General features: G+C 55.2%; 9 protein-coding genes across 9 annotated transcripts; 3 read left to right on the top strand and 6 right to left on the bottom strand.

The window, feature by feature from the left end:
• Positions 1–92: 92 nt before the first annotated feature.
• Positions 93–1,860, bottom strand: BU26DRAFT_516721 (uncharacterized protein). Its single transcript, XM_033828399.1, has 4 exons — positions 1,730–1,860; positions 1,421–1,675; positions 990–1,323; positions 93–936 (listed from the first exon to the last, which is right to left on the bottom strand). The coding sequence occupies exons 1-4, from the start codon at positions 1,760–1,762 to the stop codon at positions 314–316; spliced, it is 1,245 nt and encodes a 414-aa protein (XP_033687007.1). The 5' UTR covers positions 1,763–1,860; the 3' UTR covers positions 93–313.
• A 939-nt stretch (positions 1,861–2,799) lies between these two features.
• On the bottom strand, positions 2,800–4,858 carry BU26DRAFT_602470 (uncharacterized protein; the record flags this gene model as incomplete). The annotated part of the gene is made up of 3 exons (XM_033835355.1): positions 4,558–4,858; positions 4,125–4,501; positions 2,800–4,073 (listed from the first exon to the last, which is right to left on the bottom strand). The coding sequence occupies exons 1-3, from the start codon at positions 4,827–4,829 to the stop codon at positions 2,800–2,802; spliced, it is 1,923 nt and encodes a 640-aa protein (XP_033687006.1). The 5' UTR covers positions 4,830–4,858.
• A 179-nt stretch (positions 4,859–5,037) lies between these two features.
• Positions 5,038–7,941, bottom strand: BU26DRAFT_516719 (ARM repeat-containing protein). The gene is made up of 7 exons (XM_033828398.1): positions 7,439–7,941; positions 7,294–7,379; positions 7,121–7,241; positions 6,952–7,065; positions 6,657–6,902; positions 5,852–6,601; positions 5,038–5,805 (listed from the first exon to the last, which is right to left on the bottom strand). Exons 1-7 carry the CDS (start codon positions 7,485–7,487, stop codon positions 5,477–5,479), a joined length of 1,695 nt encoding a protein of 564 aa, XP_033687005.1. The 5' UTR covers positions 7,488–7,941; the 3' UTR covers positions 5,038–5,476.
• Positions 7,942–8,466: 525 nt separating this feature from the next.
• Positions 8,467–11,138, top strand: BU26DRAFT_516718 (kinase-like protein). The gene has a single exon (XM_033828397.1). It carries the CDS (start codon positions 8,795–8,797, stop codon positions 10,685–10,687), a length of 1,893 nt encoding a protein of 630 aa, XP_033687004.1. The 5' UTR covers positions 8,467–8,794; the 3' UTR covers positions 10,688–11,138.
• A 2,003-nt stretch (positions 11,139–13,141) lies between these two features.
• Positions 13,142–15,268, top strand: BU26DRAFT_529263 (DUF1793-domain-containing protein; the record flags this gene model as incomplete). The annotated part of the gene is made up of 5 exons (XM_033830886.1): positions 13,142–13,190; positions 13,242–13,535; positions 13,591–13,727; positions 13,776–14,078; positions 14,129–15,268. The coding sequence occupies 5 exons, from the start codon at positions 13,142–13,144 to the stop codon at positions 15,266–15,268; spliced, it is 1,923 nt and encodes a 640-aa protein (XP_033687003.1).
• A 593-nt stretch (positions 15,269–15,861) lies between these two features.
• On the bottom strand, positions 15,862–17,023 carry BU26DRAFT_548728 (uncharacterized protein; the record flags this gene model as incomplete). The annotated part of the gene is made up of 4 exons (XM_033831959.1): positions 15,862–15,951; positions 16,025–16,358; positions 16,512–16,635; positions 16,717–17,023. The coding sequence occupies 4 exons, from the start codon at positions 17,021–17,023 to the stop codon at positions 15,862–15,864; spliced, it is 855 nt and encodes a 284-aa protein (XP_033687002.1).
• A 295-nt stretch (positions 17,024–17,318) lies between these two features.
• On the bottom strand, positions 17,319–18,833 carry BU26DRAFT_479416 (Ebp2-domain-containing protein). The gene is made up of 2 exons (XM_033825667.1): positions 17,813–18,833; positions 17,319–17,754 (listed from the first exon to the last, which is right to left on the bottom strand). Exons 1-2 carry the CDS (start codon positions 18,765–18,767, stop codon positions 17,474–17,476), a joined length of 1,236 nt encoding a protein of 411 aa, XP_033687001.1. The 5' UTR covers positions 18,768–18,833; the 3' UTR covers positions 17,319–17,473.
• A 119-nt stretch (positions 18,834–18,952) lies between these two features.
• Positions 18,953–19,694, top strand: BU26DRAFT_516713 (uncharacterized protein). The gene is made up of 3 exons (XM_033828396.1): positions 18,953–19,144; positions 19,198–19,309; positions 19,428–19,694. Exons 1-3 carry the CDS (start codon positions 19,100–19,102, stop codon positions 19,511–19,513), a joined length of 243 nt encoding a protein of 80 aa, XP_033687000.1. The 5' UTR covers positions 18,953–19,099; the 3' UTR covers positions 19,514–19,694.
• Positions 19,649–21,025, bottom strand: BU26DRAFT_602463 (disulfide isomerase). The gene is made up of 2 exons (XM_033835354.1): positions 20,464–21,025; positions 19,649–20,402 (listed from the first exon to the last, which is right to left on the bottom strand). Exons 1-2 carry the CDS (start codon positions 20,978–20,980, stop codon positions 19,831–19,833), a joined length of 1,089 nt encoding a protein of 362 aa, XP_033686999.1. The 5' UTR covers positions 20,981–21,025; the 3' UTR covers positions 19,649–19,830.
• Positions 21,026–21,230: the final 205 nt, after the last annotated feature.

The raw sequence follows: 21,230 nt of genomic DNA, 5'->3' as shown, positions 1-21,230 counted from the left end.
TTTGATCGCTTGTACTCATCATTATCCTAACAACCATGACGGTATCCTACCGCACCCCTTATCCTCGGTCCACATCTCTCATTCAAGAGCCCACCGCAAACGCCGGAAATTCGAAAGCGCGGAAAAAAGGTATCAAAAGCAGGCCGGTATGCGCTTTCCAAAGGATATGCCGGTTGTGCTGGGTCTGACTCCGGCAATGCAGAGGGGAGAACAGATATGCAAGATGAAAGGGTCGCCCCGGACCCATGCCCAAAGTCAGAAGAGGTATACAGCTAGGAGATTGTAACGAAACGAAATGAGAGAGGGGACGCGTCTAGAAGTCCTCTTCGAAGGAGAAGTCGCCAGACAGGCCCTTGGGCTCCTCGCTTGGCGAAGATGAACCCTCCTTCTCATGCTTCTTGGTGCTCGCCATAACACCGGCCTTCTGGTAGTCGCCGACGCGCTTCTCGAAGAAGTTCGTCTTGCCCGCGAGCGAGATATTCTCCATGAAGTCGAAGGGGTTGGTCGCGTTGTAGAACTTTGAGTTGCCGAGGGCCAACAGTAGACGGTCAGCCACAAACTCAATGTACTGGCACATGAGGGTGGCGTTCATGCCGAGCAGCATAACAGGCAGAGCCTCGGTCAAGAACTCCTTCTCGATCACGACAGCCTCTGTGATGATGTCCTGAACAAGCTGCTTGCTAGGTCGAGTCTTCAAGAGGGAGAAGAGCAGGCAGGCGAAGTCGGTGTGCATGCCCTCATCGCGGGAGATGAGTTCGTTGGAGAAGGTCAGACCGGGCATTAGGCCGCGCTTCTTGAGCCAGAAGATGGACGCGAAGGAGCCGCTAAAGAAGATACCCTCGACGGCAGCGAAGGCGACGAGACGCGTCGCAAAGGTGGAGTTCTTGTCTGAGATCCATCGGAGCGCCCAGTCGGCCTTCTTGCGGATGCAGGGAACTACAAGACGCGTCAGATACGCGTCGCTCAATGTGAATAATGGCGCAACTTACTGTTGTCAATGGCGTTGAAGAGATAGGTGCGCTGCTTAGGCTCGCTGATGTAAGTGTCGATCAGGAGGGAGTATGTCTCGGAGTGGATGTTCTCCATCATGATCTGGAAGCCATAGAAGCATCGCGCCTCGGGTATCTGCACCTCGCCGCTGAATCGCTCGACCAAGTTCTCGTTGACGATGCCGTCCGACGCGGCGAAGAAGGCGAGGACGTGTGAGATGAAGAAGCGCTCGTCGTCGTTCAATCGCTTGTTCCAGTCGTGAAGGTCTTTGGAGAGATCGATTTCTTCGGCGGTCCAGAAGGAAGCTTCGGCCTTCTTGTACATTTGCCAGACCTATTGTAGAAGGAGGTGTTAGCCTAGGTGTTCTTGGGCACAGTATCATGACTAGGGAAGTATCATGGCGCGATGGGGTCCGGTCGCGTCGACTTACATCGTGGTACTTGATGGGGAACAGGACAAAACGGTGAGGGTTCTCCTGTAGCAGAGGCTCGTGTGCCTCTTCAGGCTTAATCGTAGTTGCGATGGCAGTCTTCTGCGCAGACGCGTCTTCCGTCGCGTCCTCCTCTGGGAGGTCGGGAATGCCGACAATGGGCTTGAAAATATTCTCCTTGTCCGCCGTAGACTCGAAGTTGAGCTTCTTCGCAGGCGAATCGGACATCTTGAGTGTCTCAATGGCTGATGCAGCCTATATACGCGTCAGTATACGCGCATGGATAAAAGATGCGGGACCGTGGCGGACCTTTTTGGATGGTGTTATCTGCGCGGTGGACATTGTGGCGGGTGATATATAAGTATAGGCGGTGACAGTCCTCAATGGAGCGGACGTGATGTCAAGAATAAATTGTGGCGAGAGGCCGAAGTCGATGATGGTGTGGACGGAGGGACAAAGAAGAGGACGCGCAGAACTTATGTACGCGGGCAGACGAGAGCACGTGACTAGGCGACGGCGCGCTTTCCTAGGCTGAAGACGCTATGACGTTCACCGATTTCAGCATCGATCTCCACGTTTTTGTCAGCCCGTGACCCAAATGTCTGCCTGCGCGGCTGCATACAGGGTCAATTGACTGCGCGCTTTTCAACGATACGCATATCATTCTCTTTTTTCTCCCAATTTGATGCGCACTTCTTGTCGAAGTCGTTCATCGCGTCTCCCAGCCACGGCCATTCACGCACCACAAACAGTCCGTGCCCGACGCGCCTTGTCGCAGACGCGCTCTGATTCGGCCAGGCCCACCACAACAATGAGCCGCCCACGCAGGAACGGTGCCGCTCGGAGTTACAGCTGCATCTGTTTTGCATTTGGCGGCTGAATTAGAGCTCCACTCTGCTTGGAAAATGTCCTCCAAGACGCGAGATTAGAGCATCCGCCGCTCCACAGACAGACACCAACATGTCACATCAGTCCACTGATCTTCCAACATCGTGAACGCGCCAGGTGAAAATCGTCGCACGCGTGGCCAGTTCACCGCTCCACCATGCCCCCATGGCACTTTATACGCGTTCTTTGTACACGGAGCTCGGAGCTCTCGGGTTTGGCGCCTCACGCTAGTCGGATCAGATTAGATAATGCACAACACCGCCGGCGCTAGCTGCCCCACTAAATTCGTCACACAAAGTTGTTGGCTTGCAGTAGTGGCTTTTCAGATCCCGTGTTTACGCGTTTGGGGTCGCGTTCTGACACTGTATTTGCTCTGAGCCTTGCATGGCATCTAGATTATCATTATTGAACGCCCGTAAATGCTTTTGATCGACCCAACGCCTTCATGCTGATCGCGGAGTGCCATAATCTTTGCACCTCATATCGCTAGCCTAACCGAATATCTTTGAGAAATCCGGCGTCACTACAAACTTCCCTTTCACTCGTCCGAATGAAACAGCCTCGCCTGCGTCTTCCTCGACCACGCGCTCATTTTCTGGCACCACGTGTATGGAAACCACCTCTTGCAAAAACGAGGCCTTGTTGCCTGGCGTCAATTCGTAGCTTGTACCCCCCCAGTTCAGCGTGGTACGGCCGGATTGATGGACACGCAGCTTGCCGACGCGCCCGCTGGCAAACCGAGGTCGTTCAGGCGCATTTCCTAGAGGGTTTGAAAACTCTTCTTCCTTCTTAATCGGTACTGCTTCACCCTTCGCGGACGGAGCGGCCTCCTGGGCGCCATGCTGCGGATCGGACGGCTCCTTCTTAACTCCTGGTAAGAGTAGGTCGGGCATAATAGGCGGAATTTGGAAGAGATAGACGTTGTTGTCTCGAACACTCGGTCTGCTGGCATTGGCGGCAGCATCGATCATGGTCAGGTCGCCCGACCCATCTGCAGAAGGGATAGCAACGTCCTCATCCGGTCCCAACTCTGCTCTGATGTGGCGCAGATTTGCTTGGAAGCGGGCCCATTCTGCGCGGTCTTCGTCCGTTTGAAGATTCGGCTCCTCTTTCGAGCGAGCTTTGGGTTTCTTCTCGGCGTCTGGAGACTGTTCCGATGGCTTCTCCACTGCCTTGTTCACAATGCCTACCTGCTCTGCGTCGGCCATATCTTCATCGTCGCTGATTGGTTCAGCTTTGACTTTGACATCCGACTCGTCAGAATCCTGCCACACGCCCTTGTATGGCTTCCGCACGCCGGTGATCTCGACGTCCTTCACCTTGCTCTTCCCTTTTCGAGTGGTACTCTCTACCGCGTCGGCTGTCGGTGCGCTACCGGATGCCTCCGCTTGTTGTAGAATTTTGGCAGATGCCTCGGTGCTGGCCTCCGTGTTGATCCCGACGACGCGTTCCCGGTGCTCCTTCCTACCAATGCGGACTGGTAGTTGTGCCCGCTCCCTGTGCTCTGACGGTCCCACCTCGTCCTCGTCGGACGATATCTCAATTAAATCAATATCCTTCCGCGGGAATTCACCTGCATCTTCATCGTCTGAAGAGATGTATCCCCCGTCTTCCTTCTTAATGGAGATACCGGATGGCCTGTGTGACGGCCCGACCTCGCCGTCGTTGGGTTCGCGCTTGACCCGGACGGCACGGGATCCTGAACCTGAACCTGAACCCGAGCCTGAACCGAAGCCTGCAAAATTTCGATGAGTGGTTTTCCTGTCTTTGCGCGACTGTCAGCGGAAGCAGAGGGCGACTCTGTGAGAAGACCTGCCCTGAGTAGCACTGCCTAACGAGAACGGCCCGCTGGTGGCGCCGCTGAAGCCACCTCTAGCCCTTGCCCCTCCTCCACGTTTGCGATCCTCTTCACGCTTCCTCTGTTGCTCCTTCTTCCTCTCTAACGCCTCAAGTTTTCTGTTCCTCTCACGCTCACGTTCAATAGCTTCCTGGTTCCGAGCATCCCGCTCCTCCTTGCTTCGACGACCCGCGAATGGTGGTAACGCAACAGGCTTTCTGCCTCGACTCGGTGTTCCACGACGGGCAGCTGGAGACGCAGAGCGTGAGGACGGTTCGTTGCTCTTCAAGCTGTCGAGTCGCTTCCTCGGCGGACGAGCGGCAGAATCTATTGGGGTTTGGGGAGAGGAGTTCGAGCTTGGATTGCTTAGCAATTGAGTCCTACAGCAGATGTGAGGCATTGGGTGACCTACAAGGCTGCAACTGAAGGTGGGAGCTGCGTTTCGACGGTGGCAGAGATATTCGCTTCAGCCGCTGAAGTTGGGGCGCTCCCTTCATCTTCTTGTTTAGGTACTATACCAGGCGCGGACGACTCAGTTGCTTCTGTATCCGCTTTGAGCACTGGTGGGGTGGCTTCTGAAATCTCGGTGGCGCCTGTGGCTGGCCGATTAGCAGCTGCATCTCCTCTCCCAGTGCCGCGGGCGCGGCCGCGCGCACCGCCTCGCCCTCTGCCTTTGGGTGGCATTGCGGTTTAGTCGTCGTACAGCAGAAGTGTGGTTCTGTATGTGAGTAGCTCTAGAATCGTGAATTTGTTTTGCTTATCGATATCGGTGAAACCTCGGCAAATACTGCAGCGCGACGTCACATGAAATGCCGCGAGCCCCAGCCCTACTACACACACGTGGGCACCCATCGAAGCGGGAGATTCTTGGAATGGGCTGAGCCTGGTAGAGCTTCATTATATGGATTCGCAGGTTCACATAATCTAAATTAACATCGAGATGGGAAAATGGTGGACCGGGATCTCTTTTCCTGAATGGTTTCAGTGCCCTATACACGTAATGGATTGGACATGGGATCACTCCAACGTCAAGTACCCCAGCGATCCAAACCAAGGATTACAATCTTTCCATCAAACGCTGGAGCAATTCTAGTCCAGATAAAACAACAGGAAAACGTGGTATGCCGCCAGTAATACGAAACCCTGCTCCACCCATGCTCGCTATGAATATTGTAGATATCGTTGCTCCAGGAAACGCCGTCGCCTATCATGCGCAAGCATGATAGCAAGAATACACATGAACCACATTAGGAAATCAGCGAACGAGTGTAAGAAACGGAGAGGAGCGATAATCAAGCGTTGAAATGGGTATAAGAAACCTTCCAAGAATTTTAGCCCTCTACGAGGGTTTTAGGTGACTTGCCGAGGATCTCAAGGCATCGTCGGGCAAGGCTAACAACCTCGCCCTCGCCGTCCTCGTTATCTTCATCGTCCGATTCGATGTTGCGCTCCGCGATGTCGGAGACCATGCGAACTATGTCGTTCGACTTCGCTATGCGCTCGAGTAGTCGGGGGTCTTCGGATTCGAGTAATTGTAGCAACGTCCAGATAGCGATGTGCTGGAAGGTGGGGTCTCCGCTGGCCAGAAAGCGGCGGAGATATCCATGTATGCCGCCAGCGGGTTCGGTCCAGTTTTGAATGAAGATAGTGTAATCGCCCACTACTCCAAGTTAGCGAGTGGAAAGATTGTCCTAATTACTGCTCACCTTTTGATGATAGATTCCCTAGAGCTGCCGCACTGTTTCCTTGGACTTCAATGCTGTCTGATTCCGTCAGGGGAATAAGGACATCGAAGACTCCAAGGTTGAGCAGATGCGGCTTCAATTCTTCGCTCAATGCCAGGACCGCAATCGCTGCAGTCATCTCCGACTGCACCGGGAGCCGCACATTCAGCACCAACTGTTTGCACTTCTGTACAGCTCCGGCCTCGAGAACCAGCTGCTTGTTCTTGTCCGAACTAGCCGCTAGGTTTCGAAGCGTGGAGATGGCGTGGCATTGGATCTCGTCGTTCTCTGTGGAGCCCAGCAAGTCGACGAGCGGCCGCAGGAAACCGGCCTCAATGATCGGAGATTCGTTCGCAGGGTGGATGGAAATATTCCGTATGCATGCAACGGCGGAGAGAATAAGGGGGAGGTAGGAAGATTGCAGGAGTCGGAGAAGCGACGGCAGGCCGCGGGCCCGCACAATGTCGAGCTGATAACGTTCGTCTGACGCGAGGTTTCGTAGCGCTAATGCAGCCTGGCACTGCACTTTGGGAGAAGATGACTCCATGAGGTGGACCAACGACTGTACCAAGCGTCCTTCGGTCTGAGCGAGCTTTGCCCTATTGGTGGCGTCGACGGCAATGTTGCTGAGGGCTGTTGTGCAATAGTACTGCACATCAACGTCTGGAGAGTTCAGGAGCTGCACCAGGACTGGAATGGCGCCGGCATTGACGAGCTGTTGCCGATTGTCATCTATCCGCACGTCAGCATACCCCCGACGTCTAAACGAGTTTGTACGGTGCCCTACCGGAGTGTGTCATGTTGAGCAGCGCTCCCGTCGCATTCCTCTGCACGCGCATGTCCTTCGATTTGGCAAGCCTAGTCAAGGGCTGCAGAGCTCCTGACCGTGCTATTTTGGACTTGTTGTCCTCGTGTGTCGCGAGGTTTGTAATGCATCCGACGGCATTGCATTGCACTTCGACGTTCGGCGAGTTCATCTGCTTGATCAACGGCGCGAGGCCACCGAGCGCAACAATTGCGACTTTATTCTCGGCTGTAGGGAGTCAGCGCAAACGCCCTTTAGCCATTCATAGTGCACGTACTGTTCACGGCCAGGTTGCCCAGCGCCGCACTTGCCGCGCGCTGCACCTCGATATCGGGGTTTTGGAGCAGGAATAGAATCGGCTCGAGCGTATCACGGTCGACTTCTCTGACATCTATCGTGGGACAGGGTTAGATTTGGTCGACAGCCAGCTTCGGGGAAGCAGGTACCTCTCTCGGTGATTTCGGCGAAGGTCAAGCTCGCCGACCTCTGCAAATCGATGTTGTCTGAATATACTAGTGTACTTAATGCGCGGAGCGGCTCTCCGGAGAAGAAATCGGTCTCGGCTCGCTGGCAGAGTGTCAGCCCGGGCGGTGCAGATGGGGGTGTGGATGGGTCGGACATTTTCCAAGAAGCCTAGGAGGTCGGCCACGGCTTCGCGCTCGCTGTCTGCTAGCACTGGATCATAGATACTATCTTTTGAGCGTCCTGCGTGGAGCGAGATTAGCAGCGGGCCGGGATGGGAAACGCGGCGTTGGGGAGCTTACCGCCGCAGCAGGCACTGAAGAGCTTCGCGCAGAAGCCGGAGAGCCCCATGGCGGGCAGCGTCTCGGCGTGGCAGCCACTCGCCGGCAGGAGTCAGGAGGCGGCCGTCGAAGCTGGAGGGCCGCAGCAGGCGGAGGCAGAGTCCAGAAACCGAGGCGTGCGAGCAGTGTCGGCGATAGGATGTCGTGGGTGTTGCTGCGATAGGACGTCGTTGACAAGCACTGGACCTCTAGGGCTCGGAGCAGGTCGCGAGGGCCGCCTAGCCGGCTGGGGCTAGCGCCTGCGCCAAGAGAAGCTGGTGGAAGCAGCGCAGCCTCGTCTGGTGCTGTGTCGAACAAGAGAAAAAGTTCACCAGAGCATGGTAAGCAACTGCGGGCCCCTGAGGCTATTCACTTGGGCAGACAACAGGCAAGGGCCCGTCCGCGTGGATGCTCGCCGGGCCTCTAGGGCTCTGAGAGCTCCGACGTCACCTGGGCAATGCGTGGCCCGACGTTCTTCCGCCCGCTGTCCCTCGGTGACGGACTGACCCTGTTTTCCCTTCGTCGTGTTAGATCTCTACTCGTCCCGCAGTTTTTGCGCAATTGTGCGGGCAACGGGCCGAGATCTAGTTTCTGTTTCGGCCCTGCATAACCATCGTCACCGGCTGCAGAGCCCTCGCATTCTCCGCGTGCCCCATCCCACGCCCGCGCTGCTTGTCACAAGAGGATTCGCAGGCCGCAACACACAGGCGCGGGGCAGTCACGACAGGATCAGCGCTTCGTGGGCAGGTGCTGTCGCCACTGCTGGACGCGCTCTCCGCTTGGGAGGATTCTCGCACCTGGGCATCGCGGCACAGTTACTCCGTCTATTTGGAGGTTCTGCGCCTGCCGCAGCGTTACGTATACACACAGGGCTTACTACCTTCGGGCTGTGATAGGCGCGCGTAGGACGAATGGCTTCCAAGCCCTGGAGGTTTCTATTTTCTCTTCACGTGCAGCGCTAGAAATATACACGGCGGCCTTCGCCGCAAGCGTTCGGCGTGGGGGTTGGCGTTTGAAAACACCCATCCTCGCTTCGTTCCCCAGACAAAGAGCCCTCGCGCCCTCCACAGTCTCTTGTGCCAGCTCAAGCGCCATCGCTCCACTCGCGCTTCCACGCACATCGTCACTTCCACCGCGCCGCCCTGAGCGCATCTCGCGCGACGCGAGGCTGCCGCGACGCAGCCCCGCTGTGCTACATCGCTCCGCCTCGACGGAAATTCCCATTACCCTCTGAGATTACCCTCGCCGAGCAACCTCACCCCACGGTCGCCGCACATTAATACCTGCCGCCGGCGCCTTGAGGTCTGCACTCACCGTGATATTTGCCCTGCCGTTTACATGGCCCCCATTTCGGGATCCTCACATACTTTCCAGAAGCTCAAACTCGACACCTCGGCGTCGCCCAAGCCGGCTGCCTCAACCTTTGCCTCGATTCCGCGACACGATGCTCACCAGAATGGCGCTCTTCCGTCGCATTCGGCGGCCGAACTCGCCGACCCAGATCGGAGTCATTATGCCCACGGCATCCCCATAAAGTGGGAGGAGAACGGCGCAAATGGGCACCGCGCCTACAACAGCGCCTACCATGGCCCCGCTGTGGCTGTCGGCAGCAGTGAAGGGGAGGACGACATTGAAGAGCAATTCAGAAGGCGGACCAAGTCCATCAGCTTCAACAATGAAGTCACGCTTGACAGCGGCAACCGTCTCTCCATTGAAGAACCTCTGCCGAAACCGGCGCCCAGGCTTTCACAGCCGGAGACCTCCGACGGTGAAGAACTTTCCGACCACGAATACTTCGAACTTCCCGTGCGCCAACGAAACGGTTTGCAGCATCGCCTAGGCGAACCAAGATACCCACTGCTTCAAACCACGGTCGACGAGCTCGCAACCGACCCCGAGTACAACGACCACGTCGCTTCCTTGACCTCCGAAACAACTGCCTCTCCATTAGAAGAGGCGAGAACACCGCTAGAGACGCCGACCGAATATCTGCTCTCACCCCTGCCTACAACTTCTCCAGTCGAGTTTCCTCCATACTACGGAAGGCGCAACGGATCTCAGCGATCTAGGAGCTACCGCTTAGAGAACGGAGACGGCGAGGGAAGCCTACGGAGGGCCAGTCGTCGATCTTCGGCTCGTTCAGGACGCTCCATGTCTTCCATGTCCCCGGCCGCATCCTTTCTTTCGAGATACAAAGCAACGGACGGTCCACTAAAGCCAACCGAACCAGACGACGAAGGCCAAGGCATTGGATACCACGGCGAATATATTATTGGCAAACAGATCGGGTATGGCGGTTTCAGCGTCGTGAAAGAGGTTACCAGCATCGAAGATGGGCGGAGAGTGGTCAATGCTGTCAAAATCGTGCGCAAGCAATTGAAAGACAAGTCGGAGCTGGAGAACGAGCAGATTCAGACGCAGTTCGATCACGAGGTGGAAATATGGCGGTTCCTGCGACACTCCTACATTCTACCGCTTCTCCGTGTGTATACCACCGATTTCGCAACCTATTGCATTACAAAGTTGAACCAGGGCGGCACTTTATTCGATCTCGTACGTGATCTACGCAAGAAGAAGAAGCATGGGTTGCCGGAACGATTGGCGAAGCGCTATACGTACCAGCTTGCATCAGCGATGCGGTACTTGCACAACGATGTGCAGGTTGTCCACCGGGACATCAAGCTGGAGAACTGCCTCGTCGACATGACATCACCTAACGCAGAGGTGGAGGGCGGGGATCTCCTCCTGTGTGATTTTGGTATGGCCGACTTTACCGTGAGCGACCAACGAGACGGGCCAGAACCGCATTCAGTTGGCGCGAATCAAAATATAGGTCCTGCCGAAACCAGCACGTGTCTCGCTGGCAGTCTGCAATACGCCGCGCCTGAATTGTTCAACGCACCCGGTCCGGTGTTCTCACCAGCTGCCGACATTTGGGCGTTCGGCGTGGTTGTATATGCGCTTCTTACCGCAAACCTACCGTTCAATGGAGGGCTTGACCCGAAGACTTCCCTGAAGATCCAGAGTGGCGAATACGACGTCGATCTTATTCGCAAAGCAGACGCTGTCCAAAACGGCCGCGTGGAGGACGCGATTGCGCTCGTTAAGGGCTGTCTTGAGATGGAGCCCGAGAAGCGCTGGACCGTTCACGATATTCTTCGATGTCGATGGCTGGATGGCTGCATGCAATTGTATGAGCATGTGTCCCGCCCTTGGCTTGCTGATTCATAGAAGGTCGTCGGTTTAAGGCGGTATGGGTGTGGTTATCGTTTGGTTGCTTTGATCTTGGTTCGCTTCGGATACCCTTTTCGTTCTTTCTCGTTGCATGTCTATTTCTTGTCTTCGTGGCTTTCAGCGTTGCACAGCTCAGTCTTTTCTGTTGAGTTTTCAGGATACCCGGCTTCAGTCTCCCTCGTCGAGTAGCGTCCGTCCTGTTGTTTATGCGCGGTCTGTTCCTTCATGACTATCAATTTTCTGTACGATACGACTTGCTACCTGAATAGCTTCTCGCGACCGAAAGCGCATGGCAAGACGCTCATGTCCCTCTGTACATTGTTAGCAGCGTCCGACTCTGGAAAGGCGACGCGCTTAATGCTATAATCATCGACATGCCAAGGTTCTCCAATTTGTGATCTTTATTTAGCGCAGAGTGATGACCTGTGGAGCTGCTTACACGTGGCGGAGGGCGTTCTCAGTCTTTGCACTCAGTTCTTGCGTAATATGAAGGAGGGTCTAGTCGCACACTGCCTCTTTCTTAGGTGTTACACGGCCACTAACTAGGGAAGCCTATGCCGACCATAGCCCCAGATAGCACCCGGGCATGCGGTCGCTTTCTGGAGTCAAGGGCAACAAGAATTGGTGGGGAGAGAAAGTTGGAAAGAGGAAGGAGCTTCTGAGCAGTGGGATTCCTCCAGTGAATCTTTAGCCTGCCCGTCTTTTCAATAGTTGGTTCAAGCTCACGAGGTTGGATTATGCGCAGGCTAGCAGGCTAGTTCCCTTCCGGGCGGGGATGCGCGCAGGGATTTAGATGAACCGTGCACTCCCCATTACCGCGCCATGCACCATCTTTCTTTTTCATCCCCGGTCGCCGTGCCTTGTCCCATGCTCGCCTGGCCACATGCTACCGCAGCTTCGTAGCATGCAACGTTTTCGCCGGCTAGCATGAGCTGGTGGGCAGATGCCATGGCCGTTGCTTGTCTCCTTCCTTTTCCTTCTACGCGCCGAAAGCTTCCCCGCAGTACTCCCGCGGACAGTCACAAGAACGACCCACGGCACTTCTTGTCCACGATTCTTGCCATAGTCAGACTTCATTTTGTACCCTGGGTTCTTATCCCTATGGCGAAGGGATGAATGAGGCCAAACTTCGCACTATGGCGATAACCCGGCGTCTGGCAGCACAATGGCGACCACCTAAAATCCAGGAATTGAATAAGCGTGGCTATACGTCACTAGTACCGCGGGACTGGCCTCACCGTAACTCTTAAATACCGGGACTGTGGAGAAGGCATCACGAGGATCGTGGAGTCTGCGATACCGCTCCAGCAAGGATCACCATCCTCCTTAGGTACAGCATCACATCGCGCTATCGCATGCTACCAAAATCCACAACAGACCAGAGGCTGGATGCTCTACGATTCTGGGAAGTCCTTCAGTCTCGACATAGCCGGGGCACTTCTGAGCTTGATGCAAAGCATTGTGGCGGACGGGTACCTGATTTTCTCCGAGGATGCCGACGCCAAAGCCTCTTTCTCGTTTAATCCCCTCTTCCACGAAAGCTTACTCCATAGCCTTAGCCATATGGGTCAGGCGAGCTACTATGTCTTCGAGCTAGAGATACAACCTCCGCCAAGGTCATCGACGTGATACGCCAGCACCATCACATCTTACGCCAGCCATGGTGCTTGCTTGGGCCTCTTGTCGTCGAGCCTTAATCTATTTTACCCTCGGACGTACCGAATCATAGACTCTTTCAACGCCCATGTGCTTGCTATTTTCCTCGCTGACACGTCTCCATGACCAAATCGGGAATGTGGAGACTTCGGGAGGATGTCACTTCCTTCCTCCATTGCCGGTCCCTACTGCATGAACACACCACCTGGGCACTACTTGCCTGGCTTGGGGCTTACCTGCCGCGGGTAGTGCTTATTAGAGAGAGATTTCAGGGCTAGATAGGACCTTCGGCCGCCAGGTACCGCCGCGTCCCGCGATATTCTTTAGCATCTGGCTACAGTACTGTTGATGGTAAGCTTTCCGACATTCCAGCTATCATCTTGCAAGGCCATAAGGCAGATTCCATAGCGTCTCGCCGAGCTCAAGTCCGCTAGAGTTGGTACCATCTCCTAATGTAAGTGCATCCTCCTTCCCGTCATGTGGTCCGTTCTTGTCTCGCCGCCTGCGTAGCCTCCCCAGCAAGCCTTCCGCAGGCTAGCCTAGTAGGAGGGCGTCCCTTGCTATGATCAACACGTATATATTCAACCCGTCCAGGTTCGCGGAAAGATCATCCATCCGCTCACCAGTCCTGAGACTCCCCATCATTAATCATGCATCTCTCTTTATTGGGTGCGTTGGGTGGACTTCTCATCAATCTTGCTTCTGCTCAGTCCAAGTTCACCCCGGCCCGTCCGCCATCGTTACCCTTGGCCGTCAAGAGCCCTTACCTTTCCACGTGGTTTCCCGCCGGCAGCAATGGCGGCAACGGAGGATACTTACCCGGTCAATGGCCGTCATTCTACACGTATGGTTAGCGACTTCTTATTGTCATTTCCCCGCTGATGCAGATGCAGAGGCCAAGTCACAGGATGGGCGGGATTGATCCGAGTCGACGGGAAAGCATTTACCTGGATGGGAGCGCCGAGGGACGTTGAAGCCGCCAGTCAAGTCGCGTACGAGTATACGAGCACGAAAAGTATCTTCACAATCGAGGTTGACGACAAGGTGTCGATGAAAGTCACGTTCCTCTCTCCGCTCACTCCGGATGACTTCAGGCGCCAGTCGTTGGTCTTTTCATACATGAACGTCGAAGTTTCCTCTTTGGACGGCTCGAACCACGATGTGGAGCTGTACACGGACATATCCGCCGGTACGTACTTGCGTCACCTAACCACATGGCTTAGAGTGCTCACTTGTCCCAACAGAGTGGGTTTCGGGGGATCTTGCCGCCATCGCACAGTGGGACTTCGGCGCGACGGATGACGTCTCGTACCACCGTGTCTGGAAGCAGAACCAGCAGTCGTTCAGCGAAGTCAACGACCGGGCCGAATGGGGCAATATCGTAAGTGGTTCAAACTTGACTGCTCTTACACTCCACTGACTTTTGCAGTACTACGCGACTGACTCCTCTGATGGACTGACTTATCAATCCGGCGCGGATACCGACGTCCGCGGTGCTTTTGTGGGACAGGGGAAGCTTGCGAATTCCAAGGATTCCAACTTCCGCGCGATTAATTCGAATTGGCCAGTATTTGGCTATGCCGCAGATCTTGGCTCCGTAGGCGCCTCTCCGGTCTCAACTCTCTTTACTATTGGCCTCTGCCAGGATGACGCGATTCAATTCCTTGGTGCAAATGGTTTGACCACCATTCCGTCGTTATGGAAGAGCTACTTCAGCGATGATCTTGCTGCCGTAAGTTATACCGGTGGTAATGCATTAATGCGCATGCTAACACTCCTCAGCTGTCCTTTTCCCACAAGGATTACTCGGAGTCAAGCAAGCTTTCGACCGATCTCGACACCAAGATTTCCAGTGACTCCATCGCCGCTGCTGGCCAGAACTACGCCATACTCACCACCCTGGCGGCCCGCCAAGCATTTGGCGCCGTGCAGCTTGTGGGAACGCAGGACAAGCACTATTTGTTCCTCAAGGAGATCTCGTCGAACGGGAACACGCAGACTGTAGACGTCATCTATCCAGCTTCGCCGATCTTCTACTACACGAACCCGGAACTCGTTAAACTACTGCTGGACCCGCACTTCGAGAACCAGGAGAGTGGGCACTACCCCAACAAGTTCGCGATCCATGACCTCGGCACTCATTTCCCCAATGCTACTGGACATCCGGATGGCAATGACGAGCACATGCCTATCGAGGAGTGCGGAAACAACCTCATCATGGTCCTCGCATACGCGCAACGCTCAGGGAATTCGGACTACATCAAGCAGCACTACCCGATCCTGAAGCAATGGGCCGAGTATCTCGTAGAAGACAGTCTCTACCCCGCCGAACAGCTCTCGACCGACGACTTCGCAGGCCACCTCGCCAACCAGACCAACCTCGCGCTAAAAGGCATGATCGGCCTCGAAGCCATGTCGCAGATCTCGACGCTCGCAGGCGAAGACGCCGACGCGCAAAACTACTCCTCCATCGCGCACGATTACATCGACCAGTGGCAGACCCTCGGCCTCAACACGGCAGACAACCCACCGCACTCTATCCTCAACTATAACAACGCCACCACGCACGGCCTCCTGTATAACCTCTACAACGACCGCCTGCTCAACACGTCCCTCGTCCCGCAGTCCGTCTACGACATGCAATCGGACTTCTATCCCACTGTCGAGGAGACCTACGGCGTCCCGCTCGATACCAGGAATCGCTGGTATACTAAGTCCGACTGGGAGGTCTTCTGCGCGGCGATTGCGAGCGAAGAGACGAGGGATATGTTCATCGCCGATCTGGCGAAGTGGGTTAATGAGACGCCGACTAGCAGGCCGTTTACCGATCTGTATCAGACGAACGACGGGGCGTTTCCGCCGGGCATTGAGTTCAAGGCTAGACCTGTGATGGGCGGGATGTTTGCGTTGTTGGTGTTGTAGGGCTGTGCGGGTGTGTCGTCGGTGGATGGACGGTCGTTTTATACCCTTTCTTTCTTGTTGATATCTTTTGGGTGAGAGGGCTTTGCTGGGACTTGGCGGGTGGATGGATGGCGGAGGATGTCGAAGGAGTGGTGGAAGGGTATTATTATGCTTCTTGTAGTTACGTTCCTATGGTATTTCATTAATGGCTTTCCTGCGAGCTGAGCTTCTGCGCTTCTGGTGATTACTAGCGGTCCCTTTTGTTGTGCGCAGTTCGAGACTGGGATGTCTCACCGCCAGGCTTTCTGGCTCTCCTCTTCGTCTGAAAGTGTGTAGCCTCTCGGACTTTGTAGTCACTCGACCAGGAAGGGAATTCGGGTCATGAGCGGAGTAGGTTTGCATTAAGCTCTGTTATCCCCACCGGTGTTTCCCCATCAATGCATTGAGCTCCCACTCATCACGCCCACCCATCCCCTCATTGGACGCACCCTCTCAAAACGAAAATGTCGAAGCATATCTCCAAAGCCCCCGCCCGCCGTTCCCCCATGCAGAATCCCCCAAGCCACAGCCCCGCCGGCCCCGATTCCGCAAGTCGTCCGCACTCCTAGGCACCCTCAGATCCTCCAGCTCCCCTTCCCCTCGAGCCCCAAGTCATACCTCTCCCTGACCCCCACGAGCACATCCTGATACCGCACCCTAACCTCCTTCACGCAAGTCATCAGCGCAATTCCTCGCCAAACAAAAAAAGACAAAGAATGAAATCAATTGCAGACTTACCCAACTCCTTCCCGCACCAAACGCCACAACCAACCCGCCACCCAACCCCCTAGCCTGCATAAAGCTCTCAGAGCACACGACGTGCTGCACGCCCTGCACAAGGTCCTGCATGGTGCGGCGAGCCGCCGTCTTCGCTTCTTCGGACACCACGTAGCTGCGGATGAGCTTGGACGTGCGGGCGTAGCCGACGCGCTTGCCGGAGGAGGAGGAGGAGGAGGAGGAGATGCCGATGGTGGGCTGCTGGACAAGCGGCCCGACGGCGGAGACGACGTATACGGGGCCGGGCAGGACGGCGGCGACGGGGGCGTTGGGCTCGCGGACGGTGCGGAGGATGCTGTGGGTGGTGGTGGTTACCAATGGTTCTTTGCATAGATAGATAGATGGATAGATGGGGGTTTGGAAAACGCATCGGGGAGGGCTTCGAGGGGGAATGAAAGGGCTGGACTGGACTGGACTGAGGGTCTGCGACCTGACTAGTCAGACTTACCTGTAGGACCCGTCCTGCGCTTCGGCGACGAAGGTGGTGAAGCCCGTCTCGAGGAAGGCGGGCTTCTCCTGGTTTTCGTACGGCACACCGTAGTAGCCGTACGCGTCACCGTCCTGGTCTTCATCTACGCACACACGTGTCAATCCCTACCCTTCTTCGCAACACATGCAAAATGCCTCCTGGAGCCCTTCAATGCACAACGTACCGTCCTCTTCGCCGTCGTCCTCCGCAGCCAGAAGACGCTCCAGCTTCTCGGCCGCAGCCGGGCAGTCCGCAACAGTCTTCCTCACCAGCGGAAGCAGCTCGGCGAAGGTTCTCGTCGGGCCGTAGAACGCCCAGGCGTCCGTGTGCGGCGTCGCTATCGTGAGGTAGTAGATCGTGTCTGGCTCCGGTGCTGGAGCCAAGAAGTCGTCTTCCGGTTTGGCCACCGGGGAGGGGGAGGAAGGGGTGGTTGCCGCTGGGACTGGGGGAGAGTAGGGATCCTCCGCGAAGAAGATGCCGTCGTCGGACATGGTTGGTGTTTTGTGACTGACTTGGAGAAGTGGGTGTCGTCTGTAGGAGGCTGCGCTTGCTTGTTGACGTGGTACTTGTGATAGTGGGGTGCGAGAGGAATAGAAGATAGTAGTGAGTCAACTGAGAGTGGTGCTGATTTGTTGGCTTGGAAACCCGAGCATGTGACTCTGCCTTTTCACAAGCTTCGTGACCAAGAATTGAGGAACTGGCGGTCAGGTTGCGGGATCTGTGTTTGACAAAGGGAATTCCACTCATGCGGGCATTGCCACGCTTAGCGACAGGGAAAGTAGTAATGCCCTTGAAGATAGATGTTTAATTTGGTATCTTCTAGCCGTTTCAGGAGCAACTTGCCTGAACTAGATAAACCCGTACTTTTATCGACTATTCTCGACAAACGCTACGGCGCCGTTGCATACTAAGTACGAATACCGGAATAAATCTCACGCCCTTCACTTCATCTTCGCTCTCCGATTCTTTCCCGGCCTCTTGCTTGCACCGCCGCCCTTCATCTTCTTCACGGAGTAGCCTCGGGCGTCTGCGCTTGAAATAGCGTCGTTGCTTTTCGCATGCCGCTTCTTACCGCCGAAGCCGTACTTCTCGTTCTTTTTCTGGCGCTTTACACCCGGTTTTACCTCGCCTCTCCGGCGATCTGAAGATTTGGCGGCACTGTCGAGCTCGACGTCGAAAAGGTCTTCTTCTTTGGTAGTCGTGAGGGCGGTGCCGGACCGTTCTGTGGAATCATTAGCACCGAGAACCTCAACAGCGGGAAATGGTTGTTCAAGACGTACTTCTCTTGAGAAGGTTGATCTTTTCCAACGTATCCCTCTTCTCCTTCGCCCTCTCCTGCGCCTTGGCGACCTGGACCTGCTTCCCAAATTTCTTCAGGTCCCGCTGCTTCCGCGCCTCGGCTGCGGCCTTCTTCCCCGCCGCATCATCGATCAGCTTCTGCTTAATCTTCCCCATATGTTCATCGCTCTTAACCATCTCGGCGAAGTAATCTGCCGGCCGCGAAAACGGTACACCTTCCTTCTTCAGCTTCGACCGCGCATCGTTCACCGCTGCAAGCGACTGTTTATAGAAAGCGAGTTCGCGATTGAGATCGTCATCGACGTCGTTGATCTCAATAGGCTCGTCGCTGGTTACGGACATGTATTCTGAGAAGGGCAGTTTCGAATATGGGAGCTCGATGCGTTTTACGGCTGCGGTGAGGGCGGCGGTGTTGTTTATCGTGAGACGCTGGTGGGGCATTATATCGCCTTTGTCTTCAGAGGCGAGGGACTCGATGTCGGAGAGAGGAATATCGTCCTCATCTTCTTCTGCTTCCTCGCTATCATCCTCGTCCTCGTCCTGGATCTCGGCGTCCAATTGTTCGTCATCATCACCACTGTCTTCGCTATCGCTGTCCTCGAGACGGGATAGATCTATCGCAGGTCGCTCCGGCATATCATCATCGTCGTCGTCAATGTTTTCGTCCTCGCTCTCTTCCGTCTCCCATTCCGGTTCGTCTGCTGGCGCTGGAGCTTTTACGCCATTAGCTTTGCCCTTCTTCGGCTTGCCATTGACATTCGCAGCCGCCTTTCCATCCAATTCCACTCCTGCATCCTCCTCCTCGTTGTCCCCGTTGTGCGGCTTATTCCCCTCCCTCCGTTTCCTAGCCTCCTTCTCTTTCTTGCGCTGCTTCTCGAGCTTGATGTCTCGGCCCCTGTAATTGTCGAGTGCTGTCTTGAGCTTGCTGCGCGCCATTTCGTCCGTCTCGAGGTATTGAATGGTGGAATGTGGATATGCGGAACGACTCGCGGCACGTCGAAGCTCCAAAAATTGACCGACTTCGAAATCTTGGCGAAGAAATAATTTAGATTGGCGCTAGCGGCTCACCGCCCGCACTTCGGGAAAGAGCCGAGGCGGGTCGTCACGTGGCTGCTATCGATGTGTACATTCACTTTCCTTGCCGTGCGAAAGCTAGACAACAAACTTGATATCACACCAGAAGGACTCCGACCCGTAGTCGCTCTCCGTGACTACTGTTCACACCCAAACATCGACTATAGCTCGAGCAAAAAGCAGCCTCAGCCGTCATGTCCAACCGCCCAACAACAGACCGCACAACTAGCGACGCTACCGTATGTACATTGGAGCCTTATTCCATGTCTTCCACACTGACTAAGCCTCATAGTCGACGGTAGCCACCGGCGACAGCTCCGGCGAGCTTGCCCAAGTGGTCGACGACCTACTCACCCAGCTAAACAACAAGTTCAGCTCTGTTAGTAGCGAGCTGCTTGCGAAGAGTGAGTCTCTGTTGTTATAACATGTCATGATCCGCATTCGCGTGTTTCAGTCATCAGCATATGAATGCTCCAGGGAAGAGGATAGGGCACTTTGGAGACAGCTGACCGTGTTTTACAGTGGACGACATGTCGCGGCGAATTGACAACCTTGAGTCTACGATCCAGGCTGGAGACGCTAACAAGGGATCTGGATCTAGCAAGTGATGCAAGGGAGGTCAGGATTTTGGACACGGCGTAGGGCGAGTTATGGTAGAGTTTTCATTCTGATTCGGACATGACAAGGACGTGCAGCTTGCCATTGCCGGCATGATCACTTGGAACTAGGGGTTTTGAGAAACAGGTGCACGTAGAACACAATATCTAATATACGAATTTCCGAGCATCCAAACAACTAACGCCGTATCATTCTCATATCGATACATGGGCTATATACGTCCTTTTCCCCGTACTCCCTTTGCCAAAGCGTCGTAAACCTTGCTTGCTAAGGATATCTAAGCGCTGAATCAACATACTCAATCTCTCTACAATTCGCTTCTCTCCTCCTCCTTTCCAAGGAATTTCCTCAGGATATTGCTCCTGCTCATCAAATCATCCAGCTTCTCGGGCGCCAGATTGCCCTTTCCAATCAGGCCTTGCAACCGCTTAAGCTCCTTCTCCGCATAAGCCTTGTTCGCCTTAAGCTTCTCGAATACTTTGACATAGTACTGCGCGTATTTGTCCTGTAGACCAGCAGCTGCCTTCTTTGCCTCTTCGATGCCGTCGCCATATGCAGACTGGAATTTGGCGGCGATGGTGTCGAGCGCTTCGATGGTGCCTCCGGTGGCATCGAGACCGCCGCCGACGGCGCGGTGGGTACCGGCATTTGTGTTGATAAACTCGACGAAGTCCTTCTCGCCGCGGGCGCCCTCATACGGAAGAGGCTCGGTGGAACCCTTCTTGAAGTATTTGATGGTGGGGTAGGACGATACACCCTGTTCTGTCGCGAGGGCCTTGGAGTTCTCGGCTTCAGCATCAACCTTGGCGATCATGACACCGGGCTCGAGCATAAAGTCGGTGGCGAGAGTCTCCCAGATGGGAGCGAGGCTCTTGCAGTCTGTTCATCTCAATTAGTCCTTGTCGACTTTCGAGCTTTGAATCAGCGGGATCTGACTTACGTCCACACCACGGCGCGGTAAACGCAACCAGCACATCCTGATCCTTGCCCACCTTCTCCTTAAAGCTCTGGTCATCTAGCATAACTACCTGGCTCGGCAACTTCGCCTTAACCTTCGGCCTAATCCCCGTCTTATCCTGCACCCACTTCATCAAGCTGTCAAGATCCCGTCCGCCCTCATACTCCGCCGGCTTATCGCTCTTGCCATCGAACCACTTCAGTGTCGGGAAGCCCTGCACGCCAAACTTCTTGCCCAGGTCCTTGTGGTTATCTGCATCCACCTTCGCAATTGTGACTTTGTCGCTCGCGTGCTGGTAATTTGTAGCCAGCTCTTCGTAGACGGGTGCAAGGTTCTTGCAGTGGCCGCACCAGGGTGCGAAGAATTCTACGAGCGCGGGCTTGCCGGATTTTAGCACGATTTTGTCGAAGTTGGAGGGCTCGAGGTCGATGACGGCGGAGGCGGAGGTGAGGACGGGGAGGAGGGCGATTGCCGCCGGCAGCAGGCGGTTGAAAAGCATATCGGCGGCGGGGTTGAAGCTTCAAGGGGAATTGAGGCCTCAGGGTTTGAAGGCTGAGGTGTAATGGGTTTGTGCGTGGGAGCTTGGAGCTTGTGCTTGGAGCTTTTGATGTGCGGAAAGGTGGCGGAGGTCTTGGCAACGTCTAGGTGGCCTTTCCTGAGTGTTTCGGATAACATTGATAATCGGCAGTGAGATCAGCGAATGGGAGCATCCTGTGAATGTTGGATTTCTCATCAAATTGGACAGATAG

The sequence above is a fragment of the Trematosphaeria pertusa genome (assembly GCF_010094035.1).
Source record: "Trematosphaeria pertusa strain CBS 122368 unplaced genomic scaffold BU26scaffold_4, whole genome shotgun sequence".
Taxonomy (NCBI): Eukaryota; Fungi; Ascomycota; class Dothideomycetes; order Pleosporales; family Trematosphaeriaceae; genus Trematosphaeria; species Trematosphaeria pertusa.
Note: the sequence above shows the minus strand (reverse complement) of the source record. Positions and strands in the feature narration are given on the sequence as shown.

Coding starts and splice junctions, on each gene's coding strand:
- BU26DRAFT_602463 (XM_033835354.1), bottom strand. CDS start 20,980: ATGCTTTTCAACCGCCTGCTGCCGGCGGCAATCGCCCTCCTCCCCGTC. Junction 20,403..20,463: donor TACCGCGCCGTGGTGTGGAC/GTAAGTCAGATC, acceptor TGAGATGAACAG/ACTGCAAGAGCCTCGCTCCC.
- BU26DRAFT_516719 (XM_033828398.1), bottom strand. CDS start 7,487: ATGGGGCTCTCCGGCTTCTGCGCGAAGCTCTTCAGTGCCTGCTGCGGC. Junction 7,380..7,438: donor CTTCAGTGCCTGCTGCGGCG/GTAAGCTCCCCA, acceptor CGCTCCACGCAG/GACGCTCAAAAGATAGTATC. Junction 7,242..7,293: donor TCCTAGGCTTCTTGGAAAAT/GTCCGACCCATC, acceptor ACACTCTGCCAG/CGAGCCGAGACCGATTTCTT.
- BU26DRAFT_516713 (XM_033828396.1), top strand. CDS start 19,100: ATGTCCAACCGCCCAACAACAGACCGCACAACTAGCGACGCTACC. Junction 19,145..19,197: donor GCACAACTAGCGACGCTACC/GTATGTACATTG, acceptor TAAGCCTCATAG/TCGACGGTAGCCACCGGCGA. Junction 19,310..19,427: donor TAGCGAGCTGCTTGCGAAGA/GTGAGTCTCTGT, acceptor CGTGTTTTACAG/TGGACGACATGTCGCGGCGA.
- BU26DRAFT_479416 (XM_033825667.1), bottom strand. CDS start 18,767: ATGGCGCGCAGCAAGCTCAAGACAGCACTCGACAATTACAGGGGCCGA. Junction 17,755..17,812: donor GATCAACCTTCTCAAGAGAA/GTACGTCTTGAA, acceptor ATGATTCCACAG/AACGGTCCGGCACCGCCCTC.
- BU26DRAFT_516721 (XM_033828399.1), bottom strand. CDS start 1,762: ATGTCCACCGCGCAGATAACACCATCCAAAAAG. Junction 1,676..1,729: donor AGATAACACCATCCAAAAAG/GTCCGCCACGGT, acceptor ACGCGTATATAG/GCTGCATCAGCCATTGAGAC. Junction 1,324..1,420: donor TCCCCATCAAGTACCACGAT/GTAAGTCGACGC, acceptor CTTCTACAATAG/GTCTGGCAAATGTACAAGAA.
- BU26DRAFT_516718 (XM_033828397.1), top strand. CDS start 8,795: ATGGCCCCCATTTCGGGATCCTCACATACTTTCCAGAAGCTCAAACTC.